Genomic DNA, 22,529 nt, shown 5'->3' with positions numbered 1-22,529 from the left:
CCGGCATAGCTCTAAGGATCATTTGAACACGCAAGCCTCCAAAACACCCGGCAAAATGTATTTTGCCTTCGTCAAGGTGGTGATACCATCGGGAGGTCAAATTTTGATTCGGTCTACAATAAAAAATAAAGAGGGAACCGATGACCACAGAACACCTTTAGTTCGCCTTCCACGACTGGCAGGGATCACCTGTGGATGTATTCAGCCCCTCCCATCCACAGGCGATACAATACATGGTACCCAAGCCACAATCCATTTCCTCGTCTAGGTCGTCCATTTTAGTCGCCTCTTACAATAAGTAGGGGACACTGTGGGCATATTCTTCGTCTGCATCCCCCACCCACAGGGGTAATTCCAAACCTCTTCGCAGTGCTCATATGCACTGAAGGCATACGACGCAGCTGATGGTGATTCTTCCATCAAATGGAGAAGTTAAGACTTGGGCAGATCCCTTGGTGCTATTCGACAGGAGGAGTCTGTGTGTCGGCGCCAGGTTTCACCCTCTCCCTTCCTACTATCATATATCACGTCATTTATTTCATCTCATTAACTCCCCTGATGAGGTTGACGTCGGGAAGTGAAACCGGTCGTAAAAACTCGCTACGAAGATTCATCTCGCTTTATACCCGACTCCGTAGATAAATGGATAAGGGTTGGATATACATCAATTTCCAAATAGCCAATGTATCTACAACAGAAGACTAATTCACGTCCGGCGCCGGTGACCTAGAAGGCAGGCCTCTTAACAACAGTCATCACGACCACAATTCACGTTCTCAATATACGTATAATATTCTGCCCTAACATAAATCGTGTCTTATTCGGTGTTAGGGCGGTAGAATAACACCCACGGTAATCCCTGCCTGTCGTAGGAGGCGACTAAAAGGTGCCCCAGGGGCTCTTAACTTGGGAGCGTGGGTGGCGATCACAGGGCCCTTAGCTGAGTCCTAGAGTTGCTTCCCCTTGCTTGTGCCAGGTTCCTTACTTTCATTCTATCCTATCCGACCACCCTTGGTCAACTCTTTCTTTTTCGACCCTGACGCTATTGGGGCATTTGAGGGCTAGGAAGTCTAATTTTCACGCCCTTCGTGGTCTTTTCCTTTGGCCGATACCTTCATTTTTCGAAGTACCGGATCCGTTGCATTTTATAATAATAATAATAATAATAATAATAATAATAATAATAATAATAATAATAATAATAATAGTTTTTAGTCTCACTAATTAATTTTACGGTGCCGGCATTTAGCCTTGCAAGAGTTCATTTACGTGCCAGTAAATCTACCGAGACGAGTCTGACGTATCTGAGCACCTTCAAATTCCACCGGACTGAGCCAGGATCGAACCTGCCAAGTTGGGGACAGAAGGCCAGCGCCTCAACCGTCTGAGCCACTCAGCCCGGCACCATTCTTTTCTTTCTCTGATTAGTGTTATATAGAGGATGGTTGCCTAGTTGTACTTCCTCTTGAAATAATAATTACCACCTTATACGGTACTACGGAGTGGCTCTAGCGGAGGGCAGCTCTTAAGAGTTAGTTTCTAAAACAGAGTAAGTTCGAAAAGCGAAATTTCTCGTGACTCAAACAAGAATATGTCTAAATTTCCTAAATAAGCGCGAAGCCATTCCATTAGAACGACAATTACACGAAACCCTTCGAACGCGTGACAAAGTAACGGACGGCTAAACTGGCAACGCTACCTGGAAAATAGAAACAAGTCATAATCTGACAAAATATTCCAGTGTCAGACACACTTGTAGACGCGCAAATACTTTTCAAGGAAGACAGTTGTCAAAACAAATAACATACCGGTAACTGCTCAAGCGAACAGTACGTGTGAAGGTTCTTCCTGTCCAAGCAACGTTGAGGCTACAGTACTGACCTTCACTATCGTTTAGGGATTTAGAGAATGGTTTGGGATTTTCGAAAGATCATAACGTAAATACAGCACTCGTATAGTCTTAAAACCTCAAAGTTTCCCCATTTTCAGTAGCCTAAAACTTCAAAATTAAACTATTCTTCACACGTGAAAAAGCAGCTACACGCCGGGCTTAACACACACGCAACAACAGAGACAAGACATTATTTAATATCCACTGTAGGTATTGCAATCTGTCTACTGCCCATCGGTTAGCGGGTGCAGAGTGGGTCTGGGCCCACAAGTGGCCACGGCTAGTCCGTGGTCCGACAGCTCTGCACTCCGACCGCACAACCGAGCAGAGGAGGGGTGGCCACGGCTCTACGCCTCTGAAGGGGGCTGGTCCCACCGTCGGCTGTCCTAAGAATGGTTTTCCATTTTCCTGCACTAAGGAGAATGCCGCGACAGTTCCTAGTACAAGCCACGACCAGCAACCCTCTCACCTTCTCCGCACATCTCCTCCGTTACAATCTCCTGGCGTGTGAGACGGCGTCACCCTCTAGGAGGTCCGCCTTCCCGTTCAGGGAAGGAATAAAAACTAGTTTGATGATGATGATGATGCTTGTTGTTTAAAGGGGCCTAACATCGAGGTCATCGGCCCCTAATGGTACGAAATGAAATAACAAAAAATTCAAATTCATCCACTGACCAAAATAAAATAAAAATGTCATGAAGAATGAATGGATGTACATGAAACCTACCAAAAAAACAGTGGATCAGACACAAAAAAAGATCGTGAATAATAGTATTACTGACCAAGGCACCACTTATAAAGCACAATGATGCTTGATGTCTACAGGGGTGCAAAATACACTAATAAGACCCCACAGAATGGTACATGTCGCGAGTAACGTAGAACCATGGTATTTGTCATGTTGGGGTACTAATCAAAAGTAGCAAAGACTCACGATGTTCCACACAAAATGGTACTACTCATAAGTATTGTACTTCGTACAGGTAACGCAGACCTATGGTGTTTCGCACACAATGGCACCACTCATAGCCAACGCAAACCGATGAGTTTCCTCACCTAGGTGTACTAGTCACGGGTGCCCGTCCCACGGGCCCCGTGGTGCTCCTCACATAGTGCGTACTAATCACAGGCAACGCAGACATACGGTGTCGCTCATATAGTGGCACAACTCACAAGCAACGCCCAGACCCGCGGTGTTGCTCACATGGGTACGACGCACGGGTACTGGAAAACCCCCAGACCAGGCTCTATACTGCTACTAATCACAAACCTATTTCGTACCTAATATAGTGGTAGTACTCGCAAGTACAGGCAACCTATGGTGTTCCCCGCTTGATGGTACGAATCAAAAGTAGTTTCATGGTTCTAATTCAATCATCCCTTGGTCGCCCCTTTTAGTCGCCTCTTACGACAGGCAGGGGATACTGCGGGTGTATTTTACATGTGCGTCCCCCACCCGCAGGGGGTAGTGTGTTTGGTCCGCGAGAGGTATTTTATTTCCCTCAAGTCCGCCGGCAAGCCGGTTAGGACCCCCCTATCCGCCACCTGGGACGCCCCACGTGGTAGTATCACCTCTCCCCCTGCTACGCCTGCGTAGCAAGTTCGTGGAAAAACTAGTTTAGTAGTAGTGTCTACTGCCGGTATTGTAATCTGACGCAGTACTTCTACATATGGCCATAGATAAAGGCTAGGCAGTTCCCGGCAGTGAACATTTAATCGACTGTGTGTCGTTTTAGCAAGGACAAACGAAGCTTTCACTGTGTTTCACTTATAATTTTATGGCTGTAATATGGAGCTTGAGTAACAATAGTATTCAGGGCACGGCCAGCGACTATGAAAGCAGCGAAAAGTGTTATTTATTTTTACAATTTGTTTTATGTCGCACCGACACTGATAGGTCCTCTGGCGACAATGGGATAGGAAAGGGCTAGGAGTGGAAAGGTAGCGGCCATGGCCGTAATTAAAGTACAGGCCCAGAATTTGCCTCGTGTGAAAATGGGAAACTACGGAAAACCACCTTCAGTGCTGCCGATAGTGGGAATTCGAACCCACTATCTCCCGGATGCAAGCTCACAACTGCGCGCCCGTCACCGCACGGCCAACTAACCCGGTAGGTGTTATTTAAAAGGGCCCATTGTGGGAAAACAATAGCCAACTATTTCACTCCATACTTTACCCAGAATACCTCATTATAGCACTCCATTTTTAGGGTTTTCCCAGGACCAATGTTAGGTGGCATTTCCAGAGGATATAACTACTAGCCTCTGGGGTAAGAAACAAAATGGAATTAAAATATGCCTTATAAACATATTAGGAAAAGCATAAATCATTGCTTGTAATATTTCGACAAGTCGAGCGATTTCAGCAATGGAAACTTTTACAGCCAACGAACCCTGTGAAGACTACAGAAATCGAAGATCGGTAGTTCGTCTGGCCTAAATGACTTTCAGTTGTAGTTCTGAGTGTGTCATCCTCCTACGACTATCATATTTTACTCCAGGCAAATACTGAGACGGCAACTTTCCCAGTTCTAGTTTCACATTGCAGAATGTTCAATGTTTATACGAGAATTTTGCAGCAATGCACTGTATATGCGAGGAATGATATCTGACGATGATGATTATGACGATGAATATAATAATAACAATTAGAGTGCCCGTGCTGATCCGCAGCATTCGTTTTAAATAGGTCGGATAACGTGTACTGATATAAAATTGCTACATGCGCTGCCCGGGTACTTTTTTTGAACGTTTATTTTTAGGATTTGTATTACCTGTTAATTATGTGTGAATTAATTTTTGTCATTTCTTTATTGTGACGTTGATTGATATTTTACGAACTTTTACTTTTTTACTATTTGTTTACGTCGGACCGACACAGATAGGTCTTACGGCAACGATGAGATAGGAAAGAGCTAGGAGTGGGAAGTGACCGTGGCCTTAATTAAGATACATTTGCATGGTATTTAAATAGAAAACCATAGAAAATCACATTCAGAGCTGCCGAATGGGGTTCGAACTCACTATTCCACGAACGCAAGCTGACAGCTACGTGACTAAACCGCGCAGCTACGAACTATTTTGTAGCTTCAGAGTTATTGTTCAGTGTTTAATCTAGTTTTAGATTATTTTGATTCGCGAGGAACTTAGTACTTGTGGCAACCCAGATTGTCTGGGAAGAAAATGATTCTTTCAAATAATAAAAATGAGTGATAAATGCTTGTATTTACACGTCGCGCTAGACATGTCATTGGGGCCGTCATCAATAAGCCTAGAGAACCCCTAAACTGTGATTTCAATACTGATCTCGGTCATTTTGGACATTTTCTTTTTCACCCCTTCTCACCCCGCATACCGATGTTGGCTGAACTTGGGCTTAAATGTCATCCGGAGTGTCACTATTCATTTCAGTCACCCAAAAAACTATGGATTCGACATTAATATAGGTTGTTTTCGATTATTTTTACATGTCAGTCTCTCCCCACTCCATCGCTATGGGTGCGTGGTGTGTCTTAACCCCATGGCATTTCTCTCCAGATGGTATTAAATCATATGTGTACCTCATTTGGTTGAAATTGCACGTTTGCCTATAGCCGCCGTCGTTTCTAATTGTTCAGGTTCGTCGATATCCTTAGTAAAGATATTGCTCCTCGACTGAGTGCAACCCGCTAGGTGCAGATTGTATTGCGGGCTAGGGTAAGCCCACGCCTGCAATTATTAAAAAAGAAACCAAACTCCATGGCACTACAGCCGTTGAAGGGCCTTGGCCTACAAAGCAACCTCTGCTCAGCCCGAAGGCCTGCATATTACGATGTATCGTGTGGTCAGCACGACGAATCCTCTCGGCCGTTATTCTTGGCTTTCTAGACCGGGGCTGCAATCTCACCGTCAGATAGCTCCTCAATTCTAATCACGTAGGCTGAGTGGACCTCGAACCAGCCCTCAGGTCCAGGTAAAAATTCCTGACCTGGCCGGGAATCGAACCCAGGGCCTCCGCGTAAGAGGCATGCACGCTACCCCTACACCACGGGGCCGGCCGCCTGCAATTATAGGAGTGATAATTTTAATGACTTGATTTTATGATTTCTCAAAGTTGCCTGAACTTCAGACTTATCAGTGTCTGATGATTCAATGGCAGGCAATTCCGGAGAGAATTTAAAAAAATGAAGCAAATCGGTCCAGTAGAACGGACGGACGGGACAAAGCTGTTTTTAGGAAACTCTATTAACATAAGAAATGTCAGTGTTTAACACCATTTTAACTATTCATTGTCCGACTCGTTGGCTGAATGGTCAGCGTACTGGCCTTCGGTGCAGAGGGTCCCGGGTTCGATTCCCGGCCGGGTCGGGGATGTTTACCTTCATTGGTTAATTCCAATGACCCGGGGGCTGGGTGTTAGTGCTGTCCCCAACATCCCTGCAACTCACACACCACACATAACACTATCCTCCACCACAATACCACGCAGTTACCTACACATGGCAGATGCCGCCCACTCTCATCGGAGGGTCTGCCTTACAAGGGCTGCTCTCGACTAGAAATAGCCACATGAAATTAATAAAAATAAAAATTATTATTATTATTATTATTATTATTATTATTATTATTATTCATTGTCATAAAAAGAAAAATTTATTCTGCCCTTAAACACGTCAGTAAATCTATCGACTCAGTCTAGAGGCACGATAAATTCATAAAATATCAACTGACTCGAATACAATTCGATCTCAGATACACGAGTATAAAAGTAAATCCGTAAGCAATGCTCATCACCATAGGCATCATTTACTCGCAATCGAGAATAACCTCTTTTTTTTTGCTAGCGGTTTAACGACGCACTAACACATTCAAGGTTTTCAGCAACGCAAGGATGGGAAAAGGCTAGGACTGGGAAGGAAGCGGCCATGGTCTTAATTAAAGTACAGACCCAGCATTTGCCTGGTGTGAAAATGGAAAACCATCTGCAGGGCTGCCAACGTCAAGGATTCGAACCCACCATCTCCCGAATGCAAGCTCTAGGGAGTAAGTTTTGTGTCTCTGAGGCACATCTGCGTACAATCAGTACCTTCTGTGACGATCACCGATCTTTCTCGCCGTCGTAATGCTTGTCTGGCATCGAAGAACAAACTTTCCACAAAAGCAGAGTTCAATGTTTATCCCATTCCTTTCGAATGGCTCCCTTACGGTCGTTCTTGTTAGACATTGCACGTTTGCGGGTATTTTTCTTAACAAATCACAGACTGGGGACTGTAGAGGAGTATCGAGTACATGAGGACTATCGTAGAGTAGCAATACGTAAGTATACCGGCAATGTTGCCAACTTGTATTTTCAAGATCCGCTAAATACTACTAAAAATCCGCTAAAATTCCGCCAAGAAATCCGATCTCAAATAATTAGTAATGAAAATGAGCAATAATAATAATAATAATAATAATAATAATAATAATAATAATAATAATAATAATGTAAATATCTGCACTTGCCTGATCTGTGAGTTTCACTGGGATTACCCCTGCCTGCGAGCCGGCGAGCTAAAACTTGTAGGCTTTTTAGTGCCGGGTGCAAACTAGGTGAATCCCCTACTTCATGGTCCACACACAAAACAAGCCAGTTCATTAAACGGGTCTTCCTTCATATCATAAATATAAATACTACTCTCTCAGTTTCATTATCTGTCGTCATTCGTCAACTAAGAGATAAGTAACCTTTCCCCACTCATTACAAATTTATGATACCATGATCTCATAACATCAAATCCAAATAACACGTTTTCCTCAGGTGACTGCTAGCTCCTGATAAGAAATACGGAATAGCTCGGAGATAGACTGGAGTACAAATTTTTTTTAAAAGCCCTAAAATTTATAAAACACTAAATTCCGCTATAATAAATCTAGAATTCCACCAAAAAATCCGCTGTCCGCTAAATATTTTTCTCCGCCGACAGTCTTCTAATTCCGCCAAGTTTAGCGGAAAATCCGCTATGTTGGCAACACTGTATACCGGAGCCTTACGTTTCCTATCACTGTCTTGATAAAATGAGAAACAGCACTTCGCGCCGAACTTTACTGCGTTTGTTTTCAGGTTCTTTCTCAGTGTCCACATTCGTCCATAGCAAGCAAAGTTATGAAGGCCCCTGGATGGGTGAAAGGTAAAGGCTTCCACTATCCGTAACCTCGACACTTGGTGGGGTAAGGGGTTAGCTCTACGCCCGGCCGCCTTTGTGTAGGCTGAGTGAACCTCAGAGCCATGTGCACCTGCGGAAGTGGAAATCTCGTTTCATAAATTTTACGACTTCCTTGACGGGGAATCGAACCCACGTCCTTCCGGGTGAACCGAGCACACCTTTACCGCCTCGGCCAGGCAGCCTCTTTCGTCCACAGTACCACCCGACACATGATGCAAACTGGCAACTATTTTTTTTTTTTCGTGCTGATGTACGATTTACTCCTCTCTACTCGACCATGGAAATCTGTACGAAGGACTCACCTAACAGCTTCAGGACATGCCATTTTTTTTTTTTTTTTTTTTTTTTTTTTTTTTTTTTTTTTTTTTTTTTTTACAAGATGATTACTACTTTCTAGGCAAGTTTAGAACACTTAAACGTTGGGTTACGCACCACACTGACCTGCGAATTCAAACTTTCCGATCATTAACATGAAGTTTACATAGTGATCTTTTATATTTCGGGCATGCTGATTCCGGAACTGGTCAGTTTTCCCCTATCATATCAGGTTTTTGTGCAAATTCAAAATGAAAATTTGATAAATATGCAGCACGCGCACATGCAAGATTATCACATACAACGAACGCTTCTTTATTATTTTCACCGATCTGAACACTCCTATCTTACACTGGTATACTAATGAACATAATATAAAGATATGTCGTGTATTGTGTTAACAGAACTGTAGAAAAAACACAGCCACATGGACCAAAACTTACCACGCATCAAGCCCCATAACGTACTAAGAATGGTAAGTCTAAGGTTTCAATTTTTTAATGTCCTACCTTAGTATAAGAAACGTCTTCGCCTTGCTTTTCGTGTGTGAGGAACAGTTGGACCTTCTCTATTTAGCAACCAGCAGTAATCTGCCGGCATATTTTTGTTCCATTTCCTGTAGATCCTGATGGAATCTTACTCCTTGTTCTTCGCTCAGCATTCCTAGGTTCTCAGGGAAATAGTCCAGATGTGAATGTAACATGTTCACTTTCAAGCTCACTTTGCAAGCAATCTATCCACCATTTGTTTGTAGTCTGAATCCTTTGTGTTTCCAAGAACGTTTTTGACCACATTCCGAAATGCTGTCCAGGCCGATCGCTCTGCAGCGCACAGAACGTCTTCAAAATTAGCATCAGAAAGAAGTTTTCTGATATCTGGACCTGTGAAAATACCCTCCTAGATTTTGGAATTACTGATGCCTGGGAATCGATGAAACAGGTACTGAAAGCATTCACCTTCATTGTTTAGGGCCTTAACGAATTGTTTCATAAGCCCTAGTTTGGTATGAAGCGGAGGTAACAGTATTTTGTTCTTATGAGCAAGAGTTTCTTGTTTTATGTTTTTCGACCCTACAATCCACTGTCTACGTGGCCATTCTTTTTGAGTTCAGTGATGTAACCTTGCTCGACTGTCCCACTCACACAGAAAGCAAGGGTGCTTTGGGTAACCTACTTGCAAACCTAACACTTTGAAATCACCACACACTTGCCACTTGTGTTCCTGGTACTTCAGTTTACACAACAGCATTTCGAGATTTCAGTGTTTCTCGCATAATAACCAAATGGGTAACGGGAATGGATGCAAGTTTGTTTTTATTGTGAAGAAGGACGCACTTCAAACTACGCTTGGAGGCGTCGATGAAAAGTCTCCAGTCAATAGGGTCATACCCTGGTGCTCGTAGTTTTAAGATAACCTCCGGAATGTTGTTGCAGTAAATCAAGGCTCCCTCTTCAGAAAAGAAAGGTGTAAATTCTTGTTCGCGAGGTCTGTACCAATAGTACGTCGTCCCTGGTGCCAACATGTTCCTTTCACGAAGTCTAGACCCGAGTAACTCGGCGGATTCCTTTGTAAGGCCAAGATCTCGAATGAAGTCATTTAATGCACTTTGCTCGAGCAGTCTCGGTTCTTTTTTCAACACATTCAGGGGAGAAATCACAGTCAGAGTTAGTGCCCGCCGTTTCTGCGTCAGATTCGAAGAGTGACAACCTTGTAAATGTTCTGGACGCTGTGGTACTGGTGCCGTGAGGAACGGATAAAATTGCAGGTCAATATTGCTTGGATATACTATGATACTTTTGTTGCTGCTATTAAATCCTTTCACATTCACAGAACAGAAGTAGCAGTGAGTACTGTTGTCTGGGTGTTCTCGCCACACCATTGGAATGCCGAATGGTAACGCAGTTCGCTTACTGTTCACCTATTTCCGCAACTGCTCTATACAGGTTCTACCAAAGAGAATGTGGGTTCTACAAGCCTTATGTAATGCCCACGGCTTGGCTTGGCCTCCAAGTATCAAGCCAAAGTAAGCCGGCTATGTGGTACATAGTTGCCAGCTCTACACTCTGAGCGTGATAATACAGGACTACGAGATCGATCAATCAATACTGATCCGCATTTAGGGCAGTCACCCAGGTGGCAGATTCCATATCTGTTATTTTCCTAGCCTTTTCTTACAGGATTTCAAAGAAATTGGAAAGTTATTGAACATCTCCCTTGGTAAGTTATTCCAATCCCTAACTCCCCTTCCTATAAATGAATATTTGGCCCAATTTGTCCTCTTGAATTCCAACGCCACTCAAACTTATTCGTCTACTAATGTCATTCCACGCCATCTCTTCACTGACAGCTCGGAACATACCACTTAGTCGAGCAGCTCGCCTTCTTTCTCCCAAGTCTTCCCAGTCCAAACTTTGCAACATTTTTGTAACGCTACCCTTTTGTCGGAAGTCACCCAGAACAAATCGAGCTGCTTTTCTTTGGATTTTTTCCAGTTCTTGAATCAGGTAATCCTCTTGAGGGCCCCATACATTGGAACCATACCCTAGTTGGGTCTTACCAGAGACTTATATGCCCTCTCCTATATATCCTTACTACAACCCACTAAACACCCTCATAACCATGTGCAGAGATCTGTACCCTTTATTTACAATCCCATTTATGTGAATACTCCAATGAAGATCTCTCCTTATATTAACACCTAGATACTTACAATGATCCTCAAAAGGAACTTTCACCCCATCAACGCAGTCATTAAAACTGAGAGGACTTTTCCTGGAGGACGTCGAATTAATAAAATAAATTAATAAAAGAATATGATAAATTTCGCACAATGCGCATTTAGTTCTTACAGAAACTTGTCAAAGAGTTTTGCCTTTTGTTGCACAGTATCAGATGATATCGGTCACAGTAGGTTCCGCATAATTTACACTTGCAGTTATCGTCTGGGTCATGGGATTTATCTGTTAGGCATATTCGATGATGGAAACCGTGTATGGCATATCTTGTCAATACATGACGTAGGTCATATCTGGCTTGTGTCCATTCCCTATATATCATCCCATCTCAACGGCCATACCATGTTGAATACACCGACTCTCGTCCGATCAGCGCAGTTAAGCAACATTGGGCGTGGTCAATACTTGGGTGGGTGACCGCTTGGGAACACCACGTGCCGTTGGCTCAATAATAATATGGAAATCTAAATTAGAGTAACACTCTTCCTAACAGCGTAAGAAGTGCATTAGTGCATGTGATGAAATACACGTAATATAAGACTTTTGAGAATGTGATCTGATGAGGAAAAATTAACATCGGATCCTGTTTCAGGATGCAGAATACATCCTGGATGGCGGCAATGAAATCATCGCAGGACAGTTATTACTGGAAATCGAATCGACCGATCATCTTGATGCAGAGACTATTTCTCTAGGCACTATATTTCTCCTTGTTTTCTACTCTATTCTCCTAACGAATGCGATTAACAACATTATAGACGTAGAGCGACTGCGATTCACTATTTTTGCCGATGTCACGCAAAGAGTTACCCTGATGGTGAAGGAAAATTACCAGCTACAGACGACTGACCTTGTTCATTTTCCATATAGATCTATGAGGAACAACTGGATCAACAACTGCTTTACGTCGTACCGACACAGATAGGTCTTATGGCAACGATGTGATAGGAAAGGGCTAGGGGTCGGAAGGAAGCGCCCGTGGCCTTAATTATGGTGCAGCCCCAGCATTCTCCTAGCATACCTCTTTCACTATGGAGTTAATTTACAATGCTACTGCGGATACGTACGGAGTAATAACGTGGATCTCCATAAATCCTCAATACGGGATGGATGACAAATGAAATACATTAGGTGGTTAATACTCGTCATTCTTACCAAATATCATCTGTACGAAGTGTACCATTTTTTTTTACTGTGAGCCGCTGTAGTTACAAGTAAGAAATCCGCCTACTTTTTAGCAGCCGAAAAATCCGACAATAACAGCAGCAATTGTCACGACTACAGTTGCTTCTCCACTTTGAGTACAATGGTGGCTATGACTTATTCGCAAAGCCAATATCCTGACCTGAAGCAAGTATTTTCAATTACAAGCTTAATTATACCTCTTCTTCTACCGCCGGATTTCCCACAGCTTGGTAGACGCGCGAGTGCGAACTGCGTCGCACATGTATACTTGGCCCTACTTCACGCCGAACGCCCACCTGACGCCAACCCTATGTGTATTCATTTGTGTGTGTTTCGGTGGTTATTGGCAGTAGACTGTGTTTTGTGTGTGTATAAAGAGAATTATGCTGGAAAAAAGACAAACATCCAGTCCTCATGCCAGAGGAATTAACCAGACGTGATTAAAATCCTCCATCCGGCCGGAAATCGAACTCGGGACATTCTAAACCGAAGGCCTTGCCACCGACTGTTCGGCCAAGGAGCCAGATATTCAATAAATTACACCAATTTTCTTATTTAATTAAGGTTATCTTTGCTTTCCCTCGCACTGACACTGATAAGATGGCGACGACGGGATAAGAGCTAAGAGTGGGAAGGAAGTGACCGTGGCCTTTAGTAAGGTACAGCCCCAGTATTTGCCTGGTGTAAAAATGGGAAACCACGGGAACCATATTCAGGACCGCCCACAATGGGCTTCGAACCCACTATCTCCCGAATACACGCGGATAGCTACGCGACCCAAGCCGCGCGGCCACTTGTTCGGTCAACTTTAGATTGTCCAAATTTACTATGATGGAACATACGCCGGGCTGAGTGGCTCAGACGGTTAAGGCGCTGGTCTTCTAACCCCAACTTGGCAGGTTCGATCTTGGCTCAGTCCGGTGGTATTTGAAGGTGCTCAAATACGACAGCCCCGTGTCGGTAGATGGCACGTAAAAGAACTCCTGCGGGACTAAATTCCGGCACCTCGGCGTCTCCGAAGACCTTAAAAAGTAGTTAGTGGGACGTAAAACAAATAACATTATGATTATTATTGGAACATAAGAAAAATCTTCGGAACTGGCAAGTAGGCGAAGTCGGAAACTAAACAGGGACCAGGCTCAAGACAGAAGAAAATGACTAACCTACAATAACTTTCGACTTCCTCTTCTTCATCCTGGCCTTATCAGAATTTATTGGGGACGACAATTGACTGTGGATCTGGCTCAGTTTTATGATCGGATGCCCTTCCTGATGCGAACCCTTTTTGGAGGGATATAGGCTACAGTACTATCCATTGCGGGTTTCTCTGGTGGTTGGTACTGTGGTGTTTTGTGTGTAAGTAACAATAAGTGTATTAAGGCAAACATAAATAACCAGTACCCGAGCCAGAGGGATTAACTGACCAGGAAACGATGCCGGAGCCGTCTCAACCGACGTCCAGCACACTGGCCATTCACCCATGGAGCCTTCGTTACTTGTAGCCTTATTTCCATACATCTCTCACGTCAGATTGAGAACAATAAAGTGCGTGTTTATTACCTTGATCTCTCGAAGGGCATAGAGCAAAGAGCAAGCCTGGACTCCTACGTGATCAATGCCACGGTATCACCAGTTATACATGGAACCCGAACCAATACCCGGGGCTGATAAGGATGTTTTGATCCCTAAAACAGCAATCACCACCACCACCACCACTTCCAAATTCCCCCCATGCATTGGCCGGGAATCTAAGCACGATTGTTCTTAAGTAAAAACCCAGAGACTATGTCATTCGGCCATGGTGCCCCCCTCCCCCCCCCCCCCCCCCAGAGATTTCTTAAAGTGGAATTTCAATGTAGTCGTTCAGTAAGGCAGTATTATAGAATGCCATTTCATTAATTCAGACCGTGAACTACAACTAAAAACAAAATACTGCATTCAGCATTCAGGCCGGCCTGATGTCATTCACATTGCCATGCTGTTCTTTGTTAATTTAATATCACCACACCATGGCTGACCAAAAGGTAGAAAGAGACACCCCTCCCCCTCTTGATGGTGCTAGGTTGCTCATCCCTGCCAGAACAGATGTTCACACCCGCCCCCAGTTTACCTCCTGCGGACTCAGAACCTAGAGAAATGACTCATACTGCCCAGCTGATCCAGCGTGGCACTGTAATTCACATCACCATCTAATTCCGGATAAATGAGGGAAGAAATTTCCAAGTCAGTCATGACAGAAGAAATCACTGCAATCTCCCGCCAAATGATTCAAGGATATTAATTTTTTAAAATAGAAATCGGTGCCAGGATCATATAGAAACAGACTTGAATACACACTGAAGTCGACAACAATCAAGACAAGGAAGAAATCGCAGCAACGTCCCGCCAAATCATCATAGATATAAACTTAAAAATGAATTCCCAAGTTAAAAAAAACTGTTAGAATAAACATACAAAATTACAAAAAGAGCAGTATTCTGATCATTTGCGAAATATAACTTCTTGCAATCAGGCCATCCAATGACAGAACACAAAATGAAACAGAATGTTACAAGGCATATCTGACAGGCCAAAACATATGAGGACAGCTGTTATTTACACTAATTTCTGCAAGATCCAAATTAAAAAAAAAAAAAAAACTAAAGAGGAAAGGTATGTACCTAACAACAAATAGGTTCAGAATATTCTCGATTAAGGAAAGCTATGTACAACTGCAACTCCTAATTCCATATTATTAATACAATCTATGGCAAAACCGTGGCGGCAATTGTCCTGTCAGAGCAACAAACCACATCAGGTGTATTAACCATTAACTGATAAAAGAAAGAGCTACAGACACGCTTCCACCAAATGCACACTATTCGCATACCAGGAAATAATTCTGAATCTTAAGATATGTTGCTTAAAATTGGTGTTATGACTTATACTTAGCATAATATAAAGCTATTGCAGTTATCATCGAGGTAATGAATTTAGAGGAATGAAGAGGCCAAGCACGTAAGAACACTCAGAATGAGGAAATCAATGGCCAACTAACAATAACTACTTTCACACATCCGAATGATCATCACTTTTTATCATCTTTTCAAACAACCACCCTCGGAGAAAAAAGTCAATACAAAAGCGACGAAAGATCACAGAAAATGTTTTCTTACCATCAGTAATTAGAACCGGTAAAAATTACGTCAATTTTCACAATGCATTGCATCTCTAACACAACTATTTCTTAAAATGAAATTTCTCAGTATCCAATACTGCTTCCAATTACGCTATTTACTTCACTGTCAATACAATTTACCTATGACAGTGTATCGATAAAATATATTTCGTTAGACAATGTTGACAGGGGCGTTACGAGGATTGATACTCGTCCAGACACTACACACACATCAATTCCTATTTACTTCTGTTGACAAACTTGTAAATAGTACATTTTCAGCTAAATATGTTTTGATATAAACATAGATAACAGCAGAACACGAAAATTTATCACGGTTAGCACAGCCTAATGAGCAAGATAACTTACCTCATTTTTAAACGATCCTTTGAAGTCTACAGCACTCGTGATCATAAAAAATCAGAACATTCGGGTACTTTTCTCACTTATTTTAGTTAAATTTCTTACAATTATGAAAGGCAGAAAATCGTTTGACACAATGTCCAGTTAGAGTAGACATTTGTTACACCCTACACCACCCCTAACACCATTTTGCTCGGCAAACTCCAGGCACCAGAACACATTTTCATTGGCTGATAGCTACAATTTCCGGCACTAACGCGATCAAAGAAGAGCAAAGACTTGATGAAAATCAAGTTACAATTTAAGAGAATGATATAAATATTTAGCGTTCATTTTATTATTTGGGATTTTGTGAGCGTATAAAGAAATATACTTAGTTAGAACTTTCACGTAGTTCGACAGCTGACGAATTATTCTGATTTTCAGTTACTAATCGCGAAGTCTGGTGGCAAGAATGATTGTTACTTCATTCAAGAACTTGGTTGAGGTTAGCGTAGGAGTGAATGTTACTACTATGACGTCCACTAAACTGAAGAAATACTGATTTTTTGCAAAATACTGTATATTGTCATTGAATGTAGGAGAATTCGTTAGTTGTCGAATGATCGTGTTAAAATTAACAAGATATGCCGCCGCATCAATGCGGACATAAAGGAGGTTATGTTAACCTAGTCTAATACCATGTGTACGAATGGAAATCATGGCATCTCTGTCGATAAATAATAACATCCTTGTTGTTTCGTGTGGAACGAAGGTACTTGTTTCGAATCGAAACGAAGACACATTCAACATACTGGAACCTCCGGGTCTCGTGGGGAAAATCGCTGATAAAATGGACAGTGATGAAGAAGTGAAATCCGAACAGAAGGATACTCCAGCAAGTGTAGTGTGTGTCGATTTGTCGCGCTGTAATAAATGGCTTGCGGTTTGTTCAAGTAATAAACAGCTGAGTCTTTGGTCTGCTGACAATAGGTCACTTTTAAGTAACAGAGTGCTGACGAGGACTGCCAGTAAAGTGAAATTTACCCCTAGTGGTCGTGGTGTCGTCGTAGCAGATAAATCTGGGGATGCATATCTTTACTCTGTTCAAAATCCAGAAAGCGAAGGCGATTTCCTGCTGGGTCATTTGTCTATGCTACTTGATGTGTTAATAACATCGGAAGAAAATTATATTATAACATGTGATCGTGACGAAAAGATACGTGTGTCTCTGTTTCCTAATTCTTACAATATTCAGTCATTTTGCTTAGGTCATACTGAATTTGTTTCCTGTATTGCTTTGGTTCCGCATTGCGCATATGTTCTAGTTTCTGGCTCTGGAGATGGGACTCTCAGATTCTGGAACTATGTAAATGGTTGCCAGTTAAGCATGATTGAATGTTCTAGAAATATAAACATGCATTGTTTCTCAGGGAATTTTTTGAAACAGAATACCAAGCAACACACTGGTGGCGTTGAGGTATCTGAAGACAGTAACACTCAACAGTCAGATATTTGTGTTTCTTCGAACAGCCTTGCAGTGACGCAGTTTAGTAGCTGTGCTATAGACAAAAACTCTTCTCTAATTGCTGCTTGTATCTCAAGATTTGATGGTATTGCTGTTTATCATGTTTCAGGAGGGACATCAAACATTACAGTTAACTTTTTAGAAGTAGTCACCATTGGAGTAGAACCTTGGGCTGTACATTTTTCTGGAGTGCTCCTTTGGTGCTTAGCTGCTAAGGAAAACCATCCTCTCAGTGTATTTGAGTTCAGTTATGATTCACTTCATTTTGAGTTTATTAAGGATAACTGCGACAAAAAGAACTTAAACATTCTTTCTCAGGTTAATAACAAATGGGAATTATTTAAAGATATATGTGCTCCTTCACTGACACCCATACTCTATAAACGTACTGTTGACAATCTTCAAGAATACCAAGAAAAGAAGAAAGCAAGACTAGCATCCAATATTTAATAGCTTTTTGCGTGTTAAATTGTCATTTACTTAATACTTGCTAAAATGTTCTATCATTTTCCTAATTCTGTAAAATTCAAAATAATTAGTCATTGAGTAATGACCAAGTCATTCAATTCATGATTCAAAGTACTGACTTCCTACATTATTCTATGAATGGTATGCAACTTGGTACACTTAAAATTAGTAATCTAACCATATTGGCAAATTTAAGGTCAACGAACCTTGTTTATGGACCACTCAAGCAATTCTTAAGGTTTTTTCTGAAGACAGTATAAGGCCTATTAAATTTATATTATTTCTAAGGCTAGTGGAACTATTGCTGTTCATATAGGTATTGGACCGCTAACATACTACATTTAATTCAATATATGTTAAAAATAGCTCAGTACAGTGAATAAATTGCACTTTTCCAATAAAACTAGCATTTTTTGTACACTTCATGAATAGGCAAATCAAAAACATATGACACATTTGCTGTGTGGAATTAGTTTAGGTATTCGAACAACTCATAAGAATATCTGAAGTATTCACATATGAGATCAATCAGTCACCACTGATCTGCATTTAGGGCGGTCGCCCAGGTGGCAGATTCCCTAGCTGGTGTTCACCTAGACTTTTCTTAAATGAGTTCATACCATTTGGAAATTTATTGAACACCTCCCTTGGCAAATTATTCCAATCCCAACTCCTCTTCCTATAAACAAATATTTGTCCCAATTTTTCCTCTTGAACTCGGACTTTATGTTCATATTATGATCTTTCTTACATTTAAAAACCGGGCTGAGTGGCTCAGACGGTTAAGGCGCTGGGCTTCTAACCCCAACTTGGCAGGTTCGATCCTGGCTCAGTCCGGTGGTATTTGAAGGTGCTCAAATACGACAGCCCCGTGTCGGTAGATTTACTGGCGCCGGGCTGAGTGGCTCAGACGGTTAAGGCGCTGGCCTTCTAACCCCAACTTGGCAGGTTCGATCCTGGCTCAGTCCGGTGGTATTTGAAGGTGCTCAAATACGACAGCCCCGTGTTGGTAGATTTACTGGCACGTTAAAGAACTCCTGCGGGACTAAATTCCGGCACCTCGGCGTCTCCGAAGACCTTAAAAGGTAGTTAGTGGGACGTAAAACAAATAGCATTATTATTAGATTTACTGGCATGTAAAAGAACTCCTGCAGGACTAAATTCCAGCACCTCGGCGTCTCCGAAGACCATAAAAGTAGTTAGTGGGACGTAAAACCAATAACATTATTATTATTACTTACATTTAAAAACACCACTCAAGCTTATTCATCTACCCCATCATTCCAAGCCATCTCTCGATTGACAGCTTCAGAATGTACCACTTAGTTGAGCAGCTCGTCTTTCTCCTAAGTCTTACCAGCCCAAACTTTGCAACAATTTCTTAACTACTCTCTTGTCGGAAACAAACAAGCTGCTTTTCTTTGGATTTTTTCCAGTTCTCATATCAAGTAATCCTGGTGAAGGTCCCAAACGCTATAATCATACTCTAATTGTGGTCTTACCGGTGCCAGAAACCTATATGCCCTCTCCTTTACAACCTAAGTTGTGTTTCAGGATGTCTCTCTCTGAATCCTATATGAAAGTACAGCTAATGGCAGAGCCAGTTCTCCACTCTTATTAAGGTGAATAATAATGCACTGCCTCTTGGAGTTGGCACTTGCAGCAAATGTAGTTTCACCTCATAGTGCCAAAACCAACTCTTCTTTAGGTGACAGACAGCAGTCTCATCTATGTTCCAAACACAAGACGAATCTTCAAATAATTTTACATGAATACTATATCTGCCGGGCTGAGCACCTCAGACTGTTAAGGCACTGGCCTTCTGACCCAAACTTGGCAAGTTCGATCCTGGCTCAGTCCGGTGGTATTTGAAGGTGCTCAAATACATCAGCCTCGTGTCGCTAGATTTACTGGCCCGTTAAAGAACTCCTGCTGGACTAAATTCTGGCGTAAAGGTAGTTAGTGGGACGTAAAGCCAATAACATTACTAATACTATCTCTTAGCAGTTCTATTGTAATTTCTTCAGACCAAATTCTTATTGTAGGTTTTGAAACTAATAAACACACTAGGCCTAAATGTTCAGCTTCTTGGAAATCTTTACAATGGCGAAAAATGAAAGTATCCTCCTATTCAATACATCATATATTCCGTCATTAGACGGAGTAAACAAGTTCATGTTCATGTTCATCTATGAATAGGAGGATACTTTCATTTTTCGCCATTGTAAAGTGAAAACCGTCAATACGGAATGATCCAATATCTTGTTCTGGAAATCTGCGCAAAAATTCTTCAAAGCCTTTTTGGCCTTGTTGCTCTTGAAAGGTACAGTCAGGTTCACTGTTTCCACCAACTTCTTCACAGAATCCAGTACACATCGCCGATTTAGGGGGAATCTTTTCCAAACTACCTCTAAGATGCAATCTTCAAAATGACTTATAGTTCATATGGAAGCATACTGACACAACCAGAATGGCATGCTTCAGCCGGTGATTTATTATTTACTTTTTTCCCACAAAGTGGTTCTTGGCATGCTAAATAGTTTGCTCACTCGACAGATCTGCATACCATAATTTATTGCCCTAAGTGCAATGGTTGTTTTACTCTGGTAGTAATTCTTGTTCTAGGTCTGCTTGAATTTTTTTTTTTTTTTTTTTTTTTTTTCTTGGGACCTGGTGGTGTCCTTGTCTTTCTAATAAAGAAAGAAAATAACTCAAGTTATTAAATGTAATGCTAGAATCAGAATTTGTGTTTTTTCTATAAATATGTCTTACAAATATGCCCGGATTTTTGAGACTAAAAAGAGAACATCGAGGCTAATTACTATGTAAGGACATATTTAACCTAATTTATTGTTATCAAGAATGTAAAACTGCATAGACCTATTGTGTTTTTTTAAAATGGGTTATGGGCCATTTCTCTGCAACTTGTGGACATGATCAAGTGTAAAAATGTTTCATACAGACTTACTTTTTATAATTTGGTTATTTCCTTGATAGCAAAGAGATTTTGTTATCAGTTTTGGACCATGGTCCATATAACTGGGCAAATTGTTTTGGATATAGTTACATGAAAGAACTTTAATACATTATAATATCTGTACAAATAGCTGCAGTCGCTTAAGTGCGGCCAGTATCCAGTATTCGGGAGATAGTAGGTTCGAACCCCACTGTCGGCAGCCCTGAAAATGGTTTTCCGTGATTTCCCATTTTCACACCAGGCAAATGCTGGGGCTGTACCTAACTTAAATAGTCTGTTTACCTGATTATAGAGCTCCTGCACCTTCACACCATTTAAAAGCTCTTCCACATCTAAACAAGAACAAAGCAAACAGGAAATGCATATGTTGAACAGATACATCTGGTGGACAGTCACAGAAATTCTCAGTGCCCCATGTTCCCAGACATCCTTGTTTCAAGAGATTAAAATATAAATATCCTATTTCTGGTGCATTATCAGTAATTGAATTGCAGCTTGCATTTGGGAGATGGTGGGTTCGAACCCTACTATCTCCAGCTCTGAAGATGGTTTTCTGTGTTTTCCTTCCCACTCCTAGCCTTCTCCAATCCCATCATTGCCATAAGATCTATTTGTGTCGGAGCACCATAAAGAGGCCCATAGACGTGCAATGTTATTGCGCAATATCGGGGTTTGTGCAATAAAATTGATAATGTGTATTTAATATTGAAGGGTTGTGCAATATATTGTACAAAATCAAGAAAGTTTGAAATATATTGCGCAAATCGCAAAATACTGTGCTGTGTGTTGGCAATATTGTGCAATATTCCATCCTCCCGCCAGTTGGTATCAACAAGCGTTGGAGAAGGTATCGTGATGGCAGGCAAAAAGGAGGAGAAAAAGTTTATTTTGGAGTTTATCGAAATGTACCATGGCCTTCCGGCTCTGTGGGACGTTAAGAGCAAAGCAGGGAATTCATCATATAATTCACCATTCATGCGCAGAAAGTTTCGAAAATCATTTGGTTATTATTATTTATAAGCTTCATGTCTGTATTGATTGGTATCACTATATAGAAATAATATGAATCACCACCTTATCAATACACTATTTTATTTACTACCAAACTGGTAAATAGGGTCAATACCGGTTTCGACCCCTAAGGGGTCATCCTCAGTTGACACATATAAATATCTATAAAAACATCACATATAATAGTTAAAGTTTAAAATTGATGTGTCGTTAGTATACTGGTAAGTACATATGCATGTATTATGGAATTTATAAGTATGTTCTATTAGAGCTATTATGTAGATTTTCTGTTTCTTTGTAAACGGTATCAAAAGTATTGTATTGGATGTGGTTCATCCATTTGACAAAATGCTAGTGGATTGAATATGTACATTTGCTGAGAGGTACATGCTATTCTATTTTACAATTTTTGTTTTACATAATATGGGGTAAAATTATTACATTTGCACATATATGGTGATATTAGGTACAATGTAGGCTGTTAAAGATGTACTATTTGAATTTTCAGTATCCTGATTACATTTCATGTAATGGTTGTAAGGTTTACTGATTCACTTGTTTAGTTCAGTTAAATACATAATGACCTTGTTGGTTTGAATTCTTATGATTAAAATATTGGTATGTAATACCTAGTTAACATGAATCCTTAATATTAATATATAAGTTTGTAGCACCTCTTATTCCCGTTTTCAGTCTTAAAATAGAATTGTGTCTTGACACTTTATTTTGTTAGACA

At 41.3% G+C, this 22,529-nt stretch overlaps 2 protein-coding genes and 1 pseudogene across 2 annotated transcripts in view; 2 read left to right on the top strand and 1 right to left on the bottom strand.

Annotated features, from left to right (window-relative positions):
- Nucleotides 1–16,011, bottom strand: part of ena (enabled) — a 393,478-nt gene extending 377,467 nt beyond the window's left edge. The window contains exon 1 of the mRNA XM_067151741.2: nt 15,837–16,011. Coding sequence (XP_067007842.2) covers nt 15,837–15,841 — 5 coding nt within the window. The 5' untranslated portion in view covers nt 15,842–16,011. The remainder of the gene's footprint in view (nt 1–15,836) is intronic.
- Nucleotides 11,453–11,571, top strand: LOC137501573 (5S ribosomal RNA; annotated as a pseudogene).
- A 293-nt stretch (nt 16,012–16,304) lies between the features above and the next one.
- wuho (tRNA (guanine-N(7)-)-methyltransferase non-catalytic subunit wuho) lies at nt 16,305–18,518 on the top strand. The gene has a single exon (XM_067150937.2). The coding sequence runs from the start codon at nt 16,522–16,524 to the stop codon at nt 17,785–17,787; it is 1,266 nt and encodes a 421-aa protein (XP_067007038.2). The 5' UTR covers nt 16,305–16,521; the 3' UTR covers nt 17,788–18,518.
- The last annotated feature ends 4,011 nt before the right edge of the window (nt 18,519–22,529 follow it).

Source organism: Anabrus simplex, chromosome 7 (assembly GCF_040414725.1).
Source record: "Anabrus simplex isolate iqAnaSimp1 chromosome 7, ASM4041472v1, whole genome shotgun sequence".
NCBI classification, from domain to species: Eukaryota; Metazoa; Arthropoda; class Insecta; order Orthoptera; family Tettigoniidae; genus Anabrus; species Anabrus simplex.
The sequence above is the reverse complement of the archived record's forward strand: the minus strand, read 5'-3'. Positions and strand labels throughout refer to the sequence as shown.

What these genes read in the sequence shown, in the direction of transcription:
- wuho (XM_067150937.2), top strand. Translation starts at nt 16,522, where the DNA reads ATGGAAATCATGGCATCTCTGTCGATAAATAATAACATCCTTGTTGTT.